The sequence below is a fragment of the Danio rerio genome, chromosome 12 (genome assembly GCF_052040795.2).
Source record: "Danio rerio strain M-AB ecotype USA chromosome 12, GRCz13ab, whole genome shotgun sequence".
Lineage (NCBI taxonomy): Eukaryota > Metazoa > Chordata > Actinopteri > Cypriniformes > Danionidae > Danio > Danio rerio.
In genome coordinates this window covers 31,680,248-31,696,184 of record NC_141032.1, presented here as the reverse complement: position 1 = coordinate 31,696,184, position 15,937 = coordinate 31,680,248, and the positions used below count along the sequence as shown (strand labels likewise).

General features: G+C 38.0%; 2 protein-coding genes across 18 annotated transcripts in view; one reads left to right on the top strand and one right to left on the bottom strand.

Annotated features, from left to right (window-relative positions):
• LOC147834501 (uncharacterized) overlaps positions 1-15,937 on the bottom strand; it is a 382,782-nt gene that overhangs the window by 311,715 nt on the left and 55,130 nt on the right. For 2 of the 16 annotated variants that reach the window (XR_015504239.2, XR_015504246.2), the window contains one exon: positions 10,523-11,158. The exons of the other annotated variants lie outside the window; for them this stretch is intronic. The gene's annotated coding sequence lies outside the window, so the exon portion shown is untranslated. Of the gene's footprint in view, positions 1-10,522; positions 11,159-15,937 lie in introns of those variants that run through there. 16 annotated transcript variants of the gene reach the window in all.
• The window catches only part of nrg3b (neuregulin 3b), a 275,221-nt gene that overhangs the window by 242,328 nt on the left and 16,956 nt on the right, over positions 1-15,937 (top strand). For both annotated transcript variants that reach the window (XM_087276507.1, XM_087276508.1), the window contains exons 4-6: positions 5,800-5,829; positions 13,162-13,264; positions 14,821-14,947. In XM_087276507.1, coding sequence (XP_087132633.1) covers positions 5,800-5,829; positions 13,162-13,264; positions 14,821-14,947 — 260 coding nt within the window. The remainder of the gene's footprint in view (positions 1-5,799; positions 5,830-13,161; positions 13,265-14,820; positions 14,948-15,937) is intronic.

Genomic DNA, 15,937 nt, shown 5'->3' with positions numbered 1-15,937 from the left:
CTGGCAGAGGAAAACACTGCAGGTCTGAGTCTGCAGATACCCCGCTGCTCAATATTAGGAATGCTGTTGACTTTCTCCAAATTATTATGCTTGCACTGTGTGAGAGGGGTATTAGAGGAGCACTACAACCAAAATTAAAGCCGTTTTCTAATCATCAAGTCGTTCTAACGCTGAATGACTTTTGTTCATCCACAAAACATGGCAGGAGACCATTTGTTTCTGCTCTTTTAGAGACGGGTGTTTTTAAGTTTAAAAAATTATGCATAAATGCAGACATGGATTGTGCACTATTTTTAAAGAACTTTTAAAAGACTTAAAAGTTGCTTTTGGAAAAATAGGGCTAGGGTTCATGAACGAAGTAGCGTTGTCTAGCTTATGAACAAATCAATTGGATCCTTTGAATTGAATCTTAAGCAGTATGTTTGTTTAGTTTCACTAAATGTATCTAATTGATTTGTTTGTCAATTTTACTTACTCGGTTCTCAAGTTGTGAATTGATTTTGCAGCAGTATAAAGCTCACTGGGTGGGAATATTTTAAAAAGCTGGGTTTTCTTTTGCAAATAGCTTGAATTGATTTAATGGACCACTTTTTGATACTTTTAGTGGGGCCTTTTGATTTTTATGATGTGAGCTGAAAAGTGGGTATGTCATGGAAATTGGTAAACTTTAGATAAATAGATTAATATATCCATCCTAATTACAATATACACTAACTGGCCATTTTAACAGGTACACCTCACTAGTACAGAGTTGGACCCCCTTTTGACTTCATAACTGCCTTAATCCTTCATGGCATAGATTCAACAAGGTACTGGAAATTTTCCTCAGAGATTTTGGTCCAGACTGACATGATAGCATCACACAGTTGCTGCAGATTTGTCGGCCGCACATCCATGATGTGAATCTCTCGTTCCACTACATCCCAAAGGTGCTTTATTGAATAGATATCTGGTGACTTTGGAGGCCATTTGAGTACAGTGAACTTGTCATGTTCAAGAAACCAGTCTGAGATGATTCGTGCTTTATGACATGGTGTGTTATCCTGCTGGAAGTAGATGGGTACACTGTGGTCATAAAGGGATGGACATGGTCAGCAACAACATACAGGTAGACTGAGGCACTGAAATTATACTCGATTGGTACTAACAGGGCCAACATGTACTAAGGGTGCTTTCACACCTGTGAATCGATTCAGTTGTTCCGAAACAGAGATTACAAATGTTACATAAGTGTTGCTCTTTGCTCTTGGAGCGGTTCACTTTCACACTGCAAAGTTTCTAATTGGACCAAAAGAGCTAAAACAAGTCTTGTGTGAGTAAACTCTCCTCACATTGGTCAGAGAGTCAGGGTTTATTTTGCTAAGTCCCGCTCAGCTGTCAGGAGAGTTGGTGGTTTGGTGGTGTTTGACAAAGTGCACGCAATGTGTCTGAGGAGAGATGCAGTGGAGAGGGGTGAGAAGGGTGCGTGACGAAGACTATTTGAGGACCGGGAGGGAGACGTGAGATTAAGTATCGCTTTCACACTGCAATCGATCCGCTCCAGAGTTCGTTTCAACCGAGCTAAGACCACCTCATTCAAGCGATCTCGGAGCGATTGGTGGTTTCACATATGCCAAACAAACCGTACTAACTGGGCAAACGAGACAGGTTCAAAAACAAAAGTGTAGGTGTGAAAGCACCCTAAGAAAATATCCCCCACACCATTACACCACCCCCACCAGCCTGAACCATTGATACAAGGCAGGATGGATCCATGCTTTCATGTTGTTGATGCTAAATTCTGACCCTACCATCCGAAATCAGGACTCATCAGACCAGGCAACGTTTTTTCAATCTTCTACTGTACAATTTTGGTGGGCCTGTTCGAACTGTAGCCTTGGTTTCCAGTTCTTAGCTGAAAGGAGTGGCACCTGGTTTTGTCTTTTGTTGCTGTAGTCCATTTGCCTGCGGCCATGTGATTGGCTGATTAGAAATTTGCATTAACAAGCAGTTGGACAAGTGCACCTTTTAAGTAAACTACAAAGTAGATGGTGAGTGTAAATTATTGGAGGTGAATATTATACCGCAAAAAGAATATTTAAACATGAAGTCTGCATATTCTGTGTGAATTAATGGTGCAGTTCAGTTTGCTACACAAATACAATGTCTGCCTTTTCACTATATGAAGTGGACATGAACACATGACTTACTGTAAATGTCCAGAGATGGCCTGATAATAACTTCATAAAGTTGGCCAGTTATTTGACAAAAAATATGGCCGTATATACACTGAAAATCAGCACATCAAATATAAGTTTTGTTAAACTGAATATTATAAAAGAAGTGTAACTAATGGAAAAACTAATGAAGTCGGGAGAAAAAATAAAAAATTAACGAAGTTTTTTTAAAGCTTTAGCCCCTTTCCTTACAGTTGCACAAATGATTGATGAGCTAAGTCCTCTGAAGCTCTTTTTGGTGAGTAAATGATGACTGAATATCCATTTTTTTTGTGAACGATGCCTTTAGTTTGGTTAGTGGAGCTGTTTTCAGAGCGGTGGATAAACCGGGGGTTCAGCCGGTGACTCAAGGGAGACGGATTTCACGACTGGCTTGCTCAGGGGACAGCGGCCTCTCATTTAGGTATTTATCTCTCGAGCATTAGACTATGTAAGTAAGCCGCACAAAGAAGCTTTCGCCTATTGCTCCAACTAACTGAAGGATTAGGATTTGATTCATTTTTGTAGTTCTTCCCCTCAGTTTCTGAGCGACCGACGTTGATTCAGTGCGCTAGGTACAATTCCTCTTCGATGGGCGTAAATGTCTCCCAGGGGTGACAGGACAGCGGATGGGAGTCTGTGGTTTATGGGAGCCGTACATCAGGACCTTGCTGCCAGGACTCGAGGAATGCATGCATATCCGTGCTTAATGACTTTGTGTGTGTGGCTCATGACAGCACAGCGATTATGACTGGATGAATGTGGCTGTTATTGTGGGCAATCAGAAGCAGCCGCAGAGTGAATGGGCCAAGCAGTGCTGGCAGTAGGGGAGCGACAGAACCGCTGGATCATCGCCTGGGCCTTTTGTTTCACAGAGCTGTGTTGTGTTTTAAAAAATCTCACCCAATCCCACAACACACTGCGAATTCAATAGGCCCAGAGGAGAGATACTGTGCAAAAAAATCTTAGGTAGGAGTATTACCAACAATTCTGCTTACATTAGCATTTAAAACAACCTTTAAGCGATTCCACATTCTTCATTGTGCCCGCGCTATGGTGCCATTGCCAGTAAGCAAGGGATCTGTCCTTATTCACCATGAATATTAATGTAACACTTTACTTGAAGGGGGTGTTCATTACACCTTTAAAATTATAGCAATTTAAATGTGTCATTAGCTTAGTTATGTCATTTTAAATGCAAAATGTAATTGTTTGTGATGTCTTTATTATGACAACTTGAAATTACCTAGACAAAAAAAATTGTCATAAATCCGTCATAAGCGTGATTGTCAAGAGGCCATTATAATTGTCAAGAATATTTTACTGATTTTTCAGTAGAATTTCTCATTAAATGTGTTAATTCTCAGTCATAGATATTTACACTAGATACTAGATCGCCTACAGTGTTTTTGTCAATTAGAAGGAAAGCATCAATAGAGCAACCATTTTAGTACAGGGTAGCGCTCCTTTGAAACGAATGTGAGAACAAGTTGCAGTGACTCGTTTAGCACAAAAGGTTATAACATACAAATATGTGTTAAAAAAAAAAAAAACACAAAAAAAACGGAATCTCACCTATGAAATATTCTGCCTTTGTGCTTTGTTTTCTTTCTTTGCTCATTACTACACCCTTAAACAGCGCAGAAGTCAAGCAACTTCAGCAGACTGTCTTGACTAGTGTGGTTGAATGACAGTTGCCCTGGGAGCTCTGTACAAATGGGGCGACGCTCTAGCTCAAGGTCCATATGTGATATCCAGTGTATATAGGGGATACTCAGTCTGCTAATGTTTTAACAGTGTCTTTAATTTAATGAAATTACTAATTAAATTTCTACCAATGTAGCTCAAGAAATGAGGTCAAGAAATATTCTAAAACTGCCTTAATGGTTTATGGCATAGACTTAACAAGGTACTAGAAATATTCCTCAGTGCTTTTGGTTCATATTGACATGATAGCATCATGCAGTTGCTGCAAATTTGTCGGTTGAACATGCATAATGCGAAATCTCCCGTTCCACCACATCCCAATTATCCCCCACACCAATACTGACAGGAGTGTGGCAGAGGTGTGGTCTTCTGCTGGTGTATGTCATCTGCCTCAAGGTTTGATGTATTGTGCATTCAGAAATGCTCTTCTGCATACTTTGGTTGTAAAAGGGGTTATTTGATTTACTGTTGCCTTTTTATCATCTTGAACTCAGTCTGTTCTCCTCTGACCTCTGGCATCAAGAATATTTTCTTTTGCTGGACCATTCTCTGTAAACTCTAGAGATTGTCGTGTGTTAAAATCCCAGTAAATCAGCAGTTTCTGAAATACTCAGACTAGCCCGCCTGACACCACCAACCATGCCGCTGCCATGTGATTGGCCGATTAGAAATTTGCGTTAACGAGAAGTTAGACAGGTATTATTATATTATACTTAATAAAGTGGCAAGTGAATGCATGTCACCTTTGCATTTAAAATGACAATTGGATGAATGAGACTTAATGGAAGCATACATAAAATCTTATGCCATGCCATGATTGTGAAGGTTTTAAGTATTATGAACACCCCCTTCAAGTAGAGCGTTACCAATTCAAATTACAAACAGAAATTGTTTAGGCAAAGATCACCATTCTTTGCATTCTCATTAAAAACTGTGGCACGACCTCTTGGGGAGGAGAAAAAGACATTTGGGCTCATTATTTTCCCACAGATCATGCTTAAATTGCCGCATGAATATATGCAAAAACATGTGGCGTTGAGACATTGCTGCTGCTACATGGCGATTTATCATATGACAAAGGGTTTTCTGTCACAGTGCCTGATTTCTGTTTTTTCCCCCCTCTAAGTATGTCCACTAAAATAATCTTTTTTGGGGAAACGGCAGTCTATTTAAAAAACGTTAGACCACCTCTGTCAGAAAAGCAATTAAGTGTGAGAGTTTCATTTTAATTTAAATGAGATTATATTACAGTGGCGTGAAAAGGGGGACTATTCAAGTGAAAGAGCATGAGTGTTCTTCTCTTTATCAGGACCAGCAGTTCTGAGGCTTCAGCGGGATAGCAGAGAGAGTGGCTGAGACTGGCTGCATTTAGAAAGGCGATTTGCTTGTGCTGGAGAAAGCTATTTTAAAAAGAAAGCCATATTAGTTTGACGCCTTTGGATGAATTAATAAAATTTTGGAACTAGAAAAGACAATTATGAGCATCTCCTGGGCATTACAGCTGACATGGAGGCATTTCTAAACCCATTCCTGACAAAAAAAAAACAGCTTCTCTAGGGGAGAATATCTTTTCTACAGGCAACTAACAGGCCGTTATGTGCTTTATATTATAAACTGCTTCACCCTCTTCAATATTGTGGCTGCTCGTATCTTGGGTAATCAAGGGGAAGCTATTTTTGTTGGTGGAAAGATGCTGCTCCAGAGTCTTTTCTCTTTCTGAACAATGAGCAGTTTTAGTTGACACTAAACTCGCTTGCTTTTTATTCACGGTTATTATCTGGGTGATTTAATACGACTTTGTTTGTGGAAATCTCTATGATAACATCTATCTCGCCGTTTCTGCTTTTCTCTCCATCTGTTTAACCACTTTTCTCTTTTTTTTTTTCTCTCCCTGAAGCGGCAGATGAGCTGGGCATTGAGTTTATGGGTAAGAAAACCTTTTCTATGTCTTTATAATCCATTTTCCTCCCTCATTTACATGTGCATACGCTTGATTAAAAAAAACACTGCATTTGTAATGTTTTTGCACAATTAAATAAATGTGATATATTCTAAACAATTATAATACTTAAAGAGCCCCTATTATGCATGAAAAAGTCTTATTTTGGTTTTGGGGGTCTTCAAAATCAGGCTGATAAGCATGCAAAATCAAAAAACACTTTCAATGTCTTATAATATGCATTTATTTTCGTAATTATCCCAACAACTCCCATATGATTCGTTCAGCAATTTGTTGTTGCGCCTATGACCCATTCTGTTGTGATTGGTCGACTGAGTTCAGCAGGAGACAGAGAGAAATGTCCACCACGACTTATCAACATTGTTGAAGTAGTCAGAGTGTAGAGTGTATGTGTGAGCCCAATGCTAAAGCAATGCAGTTTATGTTACTTGTGTAGGAACAGCGAACGGTGGCCATAGCAACGACAAACGGCAGTGGATCGCAAGCTCACAAACGCATTTAAATCCGTAAACAAAGCGGCCCACACGTCACGTTTTCAACATGGTTTTAGGCACAGTTGCAAGTAACAAAACACAATTAAATACATCATTTGCAAGCTAGAGAAAATAAGGAGGCAGCTTTTTTAATCTCACATTGTGAAATGGAGGAAGAAACTGATCCATGAACTGTGTACTGTAAAGTTCCTGTCAAGCTCTGACAATGTCCCATACATCAATAGCCTTTTCTGATCATTCCTTTAACAAACGGCCAACGAATCGCCTGTTGTAAGCATGTAGATTGCTGAAGCACTTGTCAGAAAAATGACGGAAACAGCGTAAGGCTGGGGCTATAATGCTGAGGTATTTTTGCAAAAATAAACTTGAATCTTCACAGCCTCATCTTTGGGTAGGGAAAACAACACTAACTTTCCCTCACACTTCAGAGCGCCTTAACGGCATGATTCAACCGGTATCTGCTACATAGTTTGTCTTCTTCTTTTTCTTTCTACAATGTTTGTGGGTGGGGCCGGAGGGATCAATTTTACCAGGTCTGCGCACACAAAAATTAGGCGGGTGTGAGTTATATAACAACGTCACGCTGACACAGCTAAAGATTTGATACCGCCGCAATTCATTTGTACCACTCTCAGTCAACACTTTTATAGATGAATCAAAAGTTTTAAACATGGCGCACTTTCAGATTTAACCTTTAGCTGGATATTTCACTGTTACACACAATTCACTGTTACACACTGCATGGAAGGTCATTAAAGGGCTCTTTAAAGGGACTGAGCCGAAAAGAAAATAATGAACGAATGAGTAAATTTTATTAGGGGCCAAGCACCGTAGGTGCGTAGGCACCTATTGCTTTCGTTAGTGTTCTTATTATTATTATTATTATTATTATTATTATTATTATTCTTCTTCTTCCGTTTCTTCCGCCGGATTTGAATGGCAGCCCATATAGGCGTATGCGGGAAAGTTGTATAATTTGGCACAATGATAGAGGCCAGTATTAACATTAATCAGGCCAATTATGAAGTCTCAAAATCAAACTCTCTAGCGCCACCACTTGTCCAAACTTTCACGTATGTTTATCATCATAACTTTTGAACCGAATGGGCTACAATCAAAATTCTTTTTTCCTCTGATTCCTTGGCTCAGTCCGATTCAAACCCACCCTATGACGTCATTTTCCGTCATGAATTTTTTCGCACTATTTTAAATTTTTCGAAAAACCTATTTGATCGAACTCGTCCTACGCCGTGTCTCCGATTTTCACCAAAATTTAATCACATGATCTACAGACCATGCCAACCAAAAGTTATGGAATTCAAGTTGATTAGACCAACCGTTTTCGTTTAACTTGCAAACTAATTTAACGTAGAACTTGCGAAAATGGACTTGAGGCGATATCTCTGTAACGCATTCACCGATTCACACCAAACTTGGTGTGTGTTATGACAACTAGGGTCTAAGGTTAATTGCGGAGTTTCGGCGCACTGCCCCCTAGTGGTCCGGAGATACTAAAAACTTGCTTTTTGGCTTATAACGTCTCAACCTTTCGTCCGAAACTCATGAAACTGGTCTCATTACATCCGGCAGAGCATGCCGAGTCGAATGATGTCTGATTTTTACAGGTCAGCCATTTTGGGCGTCGCCCATTTCGATTTTTGGCCAAAAATGCTATATTTTACCAACACATTCACATATCATTACAAAACATGGTATGCATCTTCAACCCCATGCCCTGAAAGTACTCAAAAACGTCTGGAGCAGCGCCACCTTATGGCCAATAGTGCTTGGCCCCTTAATTGCTGCTTGCAGCTATATTTATTATTATTATTATTAATAATAATAATAATAATAATAATAATAACAACAATAAAATATTCAATTATGTTTCTTTTTTATTATTATTTTTAATGAATAATAATTTATTTTTGCGCATTTTATTTAGTCAAAAAACAATGTATTATTCTAAATACTTTAAGATTCGAATCTAATATTGGTTCCTTACCCATATAAATTCCTATACAGACCATATACATTGCATACATCCCATCTTGTCACTATTAGGAAAGAAAAGAATTACTGAAGTCGCTTCTCGTCCTTGACCATCATTAATGTATACAAACACGCATGATGCTCATGTTCCTCCGAGATGCCCAATGTTCTTGGGTTTCCATGGAAACAGAGCCAAAGAAATGTATTGTAGAGGCGCAAGGCAGCATCTGTATGGGCGATGGCGTCTGCATGCGTGTGTTTGCTCGTGTTCGCTTGTATGTTGCTGTTAATTACTGCAAAGCCTCGAGCTCTGCACCTTGCTGAGGTAGCATGTTGCATAGCAAGTCTCTGGGGATTAGAAATATCACACAGCCAAGGGCTAAATAGATGCCTTTACCCCAACAAACCACAGGACACACAGACTTAAAGCAGTGTCAACAAACAGAAGCCCACAAAACTGCTGTGAAAATGGATTTTCTGCAGGCTTTCTCTCCTACATTCAAAAACTTGCATGCTCTCATGTGCATGACAACTAGAAGCATTATTTTAAAGTGACAGTTCACAAATACTACCTCCATAGTGGGAAATACAAATACTTTGACCAACTTGACGAAAGTGACTTACAATTGAGAAGGAATTCAGCAATTCAACAAGAAGAGAATACACACAAAAAGTGCTAATTATATAAAGTTACTTGATGGGCTCCGAGACTTTAGTGCTATTTTGTAAATGTGTTATTTTGGGGTTTTTTGAGAAAGAAAGAGAGTGAGCAAGTGAGAATGTCCTTTAACAGGTGGTTTTTATTTTATTCACTGGGCTTAAAGGGTTTTTAGTTGTTGTTTAAAGGATACCAATGAATCCACAGTCTGTGTAGGAATGAGAAATTCCAGTGCGGAACATTGAATGCAAAGGTTTTGGAAAGTGACTTATGGCCTCTTTGTTATGGTACCACAAAACAATGCTCACTCCTTGACTAGAGGCTCCTGACCTTAAATATTTATATTTTCTAACTTATTTTGGGCAAAACAGAAAAAACAAAGTCAAACTATTATGGAACAAGTAAATAATCCACAGTTGATTGATCACTTTATGAAGTCTTCTAAAATTCCATGTTTAAATATGCAAATGAGCTGTTATTTTAATAATTATGTGCTAAATTTCTAGCTCAAAAATGTGACCACTGGCTGAAGTCATTTTTAAAAAGGTGACATTTTTGACAATAGCCAATAGATTGTATAAAACATAGATTTTTCATTAATGGCAAAAGTCATTAGCAGTAAAGATAATGTTTCATTCCAATTCAATTCATCTTTATTTCTATAGCGTTTTTACAATGTAGATTGTGTCAAAGCAGCTTAACATAGAAGCACTAGAAAAGTGAAACTGTGTCAGTCCAGTTTTCAGAGTTGAAGTTTAGTTTAGTTAATTTCAGTGGTAAAATTTTTGCTGCTGAAAGTCCAAACACTGAAGAACAAATCCATCAATGCACAGCACCACAAGTCCCAAAACCAAGCAAGCTAGTGGCAACAAATGCAAGGAACAAAATGCGACCAATTCACAAAAAAGTGAAGAGAAAAAAAACCTTGAGAGTGACCAGGCTCAGTTGGGCACGAGCATTTCTCCTCTGGCCAAACTTCCTGAGCAGATGTTCTATGAACATATTTTGTAAATCCCCTACTGTACATATATCAAACTATATATATATATATATATATATATATATATATATATATATATATATATATATATATATATATATATATATATATATATATATATACTATAAATATATATATATATATATATAGTATCATTATGTTATTCTTAAGGATTTTCGATTGTGCTTCAAAACAGTAACAAAATTACACTTTAATTTATAAACATTCAAACTTATTTATAATTTTTTAAAGGACTCCTCATACTTTAGTTTCTCATCAATCATCAATTTGTTTGACCAATCAAATGCTCTCTTGTATCTAACATGTCCTGCTCAATCACTCTCACTGGCAGAGCTGTGATAAAACAAAATGCTATTTGCTGTTTTTTTAAGGGGAGGAGCTGCTCTATAGTCCTGTTTTCATGTGGCAGTTCAAATTGGTCCACATTGAACAAACATGTTCAAATATTCACACATTTCAAAAACACATTTCATTTTTTGCAACCCCACAGTTTAAATTATTTTATTTTATTGCAGTCAAATGTTATTGAATCCTAACCAACCATCAATGAAATCCACAGAAAAATTGATTTGGTGTGACAAAAGAAATGCTGAAATGTGTATCCTGAATAATTTCTTTAAGTTAGACTGGAAAAGCAGTATATGAAAATCCAAAAATTGAGTCGCATGAAATGTTTTTTTTGCCTCCAGTGTCTCGCCTTAAGTGAACGAGTGAATCCTGTGAAGTTTTCCATTAGTCGTGCTTCACACGCTTGCCTCGAGATTTCCTCAAAACTGTCAGAGAAGGAGAGCGAGTTTAAATGGAACTGATATGCATTTCTGCTTCTGGGAAATGACTGCCTGGGTGATTTTAATCTGGATGGAGAACGGGTCCTGTTGTGCCCATTACGGAGCGCGTTTTCCATAAAAGAGAGAGCAAGACGGGAGGGAGGGGGCGATGAGCACACGTGTGCATGAATGGTCAGCTCTGTGCATGAGAAAGCATTTCAGTCACGGCTGCGGGGCTGTGAGGGAATCCAGCCATCTGCTCGCAGAGACTCGCCACCAAACCAGGGCTCAATGTCCTGCGAGGACCAGTCGTTTAGTCCCTGATAGCCCAAGCTGTTCTTGGAATCCTGCACAGTTTCTGCTCCTGTGCACAAAGATAGATCCATAGAGATTATTTACTGAGGCTGGTATAGTAGAGGTGGCTTTGAAGAACAAAGCTCACACCTTAACCTCTCTCAACACTTTTTTTTGTAACGATGAACTAGATCACTGGATGTCTCACTGGACATAAATCTCAGCATCCATGTTCTGATGTCAAGCGGAACCACTTCTAAAAGAGCTGAAGATCAGCTCCCTGTCAATCCAACATAACAAAGACAACCCTGCTGTATATGGAACAATATTAATGCCTTAACTATTTGAAATAAAATGCTTGTTAAATAGTGCAATAGGTGCATCCCAAATCGCACACTTATGCATTATTCTATGCAATTTTGTAGTATTTGTGGTGCAAGTAATGCATTCACACTGAAAACTCTAAAAAGAATAAAGTGCTCCTTAAATACCCGGATGAAGCACTTATTCAAACATTAAAAAGAAGCGAGTTATGTTGAACACTTAACTCACGTGGCTGAGCTTTTGAGCACTGTTGTTGGATTTTTTTTATTTATTTTGGATTGTGAACACAAAATTTTCCTTGAGGGATTATGCTGCAGGAGGCTACATATATATATATATATGTATGTATATGTATATATATATATATATATATATATATATATATATATATATATATATATATATATATATTATCATTCAGAGTAACATAAATAAAATTCAATTGTAAGCTATTCTCTCTTTGCGTCATGTCCTTTGGAAGCCTAATTACAGAATCAGAACAAGCTCTGTGGAAATAGCAGCATTTGGATGCCATTTTAGCTTTATCTGCTTTAATATTACAGCGCCTTTGGCCACCCCCTTTGCAGTGTGGGGTGTATGCACGTCACCTGAAGGGTTTACAACATCATTACCCCAGATATTTTTTTTTGTACTCCCAAAACTTCGTTTGCTGTAGGCTTTGCTAAGCTAACTCTATAAAAGCCAGTCTCCCTTTGCATTGAACTTTGAGCGTATTAAATTCAGATATGATGTTTATGTTTACAAAGCTACATAACACATCACCTTAAGTTTAAAGTATGATATGGTTGTAGACCATCCCTTTAAGATGAAATACTTTAGTTCATTAATATTATATTGATTTCTTTATTGTAATTATTATTATTACTATTAATACTACTACTAATAATAAATAACTCATTGCGTCAGCTTGTTCTGCCTGTTTTCTAAATAAAAATAATGCACATTGAGTTTCATGACCATTAAAAATATTTATGGCCAGAACATGTTCTCAAATTGCCACCCACTGGCAGATTGTAAATTTGATAGTAGATGTTCATTTAAATTTTTATTTAAGAATTCTTTTTAAAATACAGTACATGACTTTGCTATTATAATCTGAAAACTAGGGTTCCATGAGACAAACTTTGAGTGATGCCCTTATTTAAAAGTTTAAAGGGCCATTTGATGTTTTTAGTGGACCATTAATTTTTATTTAATGGACCAAGATAAAAGAACACTTCATTTCTCAGAACGTTTCCACCTGTTGTGCTATTGGAAGTCCGTCAATTTCACTTCCTATAATTCCAAATCAAGCTGCAGTTTAGTTTGTTGCTGGTTTCCAACAAAGTGATCATTAGGCTGATTCTTACTGCAAGCACATCTGAAGCGTATCTGACCTCTGACACAGACCAATGCCTGTCTGACAGCTCCCAGCATGCTCCTCTGCCGTCTGTCCCCAATCATCAAATCAAACGTGATTGTGTGCACATGTCTGCATGCTAGTTAAATATGCCAAAATGACACAACTAGTCAATTAGTTTTGAGAAAGTCCCTTTGCAATCATCTCCAAAAAAAAAAAAAAAAAAAAACGCACTGTCTCACGCTGGTATTGTTTCCATTCAATTTTTGTTTCAAGCTCTAAGAGCCAATTAGCTTCATAAGATTCTTTTGTTCAATCAAGACTGAAATAGTAATGACTGTGAATAAAGGCTGAAGATGAATGTGTGCTGTCCTTTTCTGTGTTTCCAGAGAGTGCAGAAACTTATCAGAGGCAGATTCTGTCCATCTTCAGCATAGCCATGGGGATCAGCCTGCTGGGAGTCGCTTGCATGGCGCTTTACTGCAAGAACAAGTGAGTTTATCCATCCTCAGAAGCTGGAATGGTTTAGTTTTAAACTAAGTTTGAGTGTGTTTGAGTTCTGAAGTTTCTGTAGTGGTGTGGGTCAATGACCTTTATTTCTGTCTGTTCATTTTTTAAACAATGGTAAAATTCACCTCTTCCATGACCAAAATTAATTTTATTTAATTCGATTCTTTGGTAAGGCTGCATGGCTCGGTGTTTAGCACTGGCGCCTCACAGCAAGAAGGACCCTGATTAGAGTCCCAGTTGGGCCTATTAGCTTTTCTTTGTGGAGTTTGCATGTTCTCCCCATTTTTGTGTGGGTTCATGCTCCGGTTTCCCCACAGTCCAAAGACATACGCTATAGGTTAATGGCCGTAGTTTATGAGTATATGTGTGTAAATGTGAGTGTATATGGGTGTTTCCCAGTACTGGGTTGCGGCTGGAAGGGCATCTGCTGCATAAAACATATGCCAGAATAGTTGGCGGCTCATTCCACTGTGGTAATTCCTGATAAATAAGGGACTAAGATGAAGGAAAATGAAAGAATAAAATTCTTTAATAAAAAAATATTTATAAAAGTTTCACATCATTTTTAATAATTTCACATATATTAGAATTTTCAGTTCTTTGTAAAAATTGCTTTAAATTAAAATTACTTCAATGGGATGATAATATCTAAAACAAACTAAGCAAAAATCAAGTCAAGGTCTTTAAAGACACAAAAAAGGAACTATTTGACCTTTTTATAAAAAGGCAAGGTTAGTTCAGGATGTAAAATTAAACATAATGAAACTCCCTAAAAACTTTATGGTAATTTTTAATGAATAATTTATGCCCTTACGGTAAACAATATAAGCTTCACATGTGCAATTACATGTTAAAATCAAATGTGAAGTATGTGAAAGACGTGAAACTTTTCACATGAAACCCATGTGATTAAGTTTCCACATGTCCATATTTACCATGTGTGATCACCTGGGTCTCGCATGAAAACCACACATTTCACATTTGATTTTAACATATAATTGCACATGTAAAGCATGTAGATTATCTGTAAAAAATGCATTATTCATTAAAAAGGAAATCATTAAAAACACACATTCCTGATGTTTTACATATTTTGCATTTATATAATGTTAGGGTAACACTTTATTTTGATGGTCCATTTGAGTATTAGCAGACTGTCTGCTTAATATTTGGTGATACTGCTCCTTCAACAGACATTTAACTGACTAAAGGAAACTTTGCAAGTACATGTCAACTTACACTAACCCTAACCCCAACCTAAGAGTCTACTTATAGTCTAATGATAATTAGTTGGCATGTAGATGCAATGTAACTTAAATTCAACAAACAGACCATCAAAATATAGTGTGACCAATGTTAGTTGTGGGTCATTAAAATAACCTGGAAAATGCTGTTTACTATAGATACTACTAGTATACTAGCAGTATCTAAAAGTACTACATACTTTTTAATAATAAGAAACCAGCATGTCATTGACCTGAATGTCATTGCACAAAATGAAATCTTGTGGTTTCAAAAAATGTACCGACACTTTTCAGGAGACAAAGAGAGAAGCATCGAGCGCATCTGACCGAAATTCGCAACTTGAGGGACTGTACTGTCAACGCCTCTGGTCTCATGTCTAAATCAAGCCCCAGACTCGAGAGCAGCCTCCAGCTTCAAAAGGTGATGTTTGTTTACATCTCAGACAGCAAATCTGCATGATGTCCATATTTATGCTGACAGTGCACATGATGATCACTTGTTCCAAAAAAAAGCCTCCATCTCCACACTCATACGTCTACCACATATACAGAAGCACAGTCTGATTTCAAGCCACCCACATGTGCTGTTATGAAAATTCGAATAAAGTCCCCTGCGCATAACAGTCACCAGTAATGAATACAATTGGCCAGCAGGCAACTGGAGGAATGATGCCCTCCACGGCTTTACTGCTTTCCCACCTGCCCCGCAGATCCCTCAAGCTGACAGAAATAACACTGCATGCAGCTCGGGGAGCAAACACTGCATCTATCTGATGCAACAACAGTCAAAGGCAGCCAGCACCTAGCTGATGAAGAACTGGATGAATCGAGCCGCATTATCCAAACAGAAAGATCAGTCTCTCTTTCTCTGCTGCCACATGGCGGCTCATTTACACCCCATACACAAATGTTGGCGGCTCTTGTTCCCATGTGTACCATTGAGTCCGATGAGATTGAGGAATCGGGCGTGAATTATTCCCGATGGTTTACGTTTGCATTTCCTTGCAGATGCTTGTTGAAGTCATTTATGCGAAATTGCATATAGTGATGTGACACGGGGTGTAGCATATCAAGATCAGCGTCACTCTTGCTAATGCAAGCATGCGGAGCAAACCTTTAATTGGGCTGCTTATATAATCGTCACCTAAATCTGCTGAGCTGGCACTGTAAAATTCATTTAAGAAGAGGCTGAGAAGGAAAGCTCAGATCTTTTGTTCAGGCTTCACTCCATTTCCGCATGTTCCACCCCTTCTTCTGGAAAGTTGATGTATTTAAAGTTGTATTATTTGGCTTTAGCGTATAGGAATGCACAGATAGAAAATAAATAAATATCAATCTTAGCGTAAACAGTTCATCATACTAATATCACCCCATCTGAATGATGAACAAAACTTTGTTATATGAAGTTTGC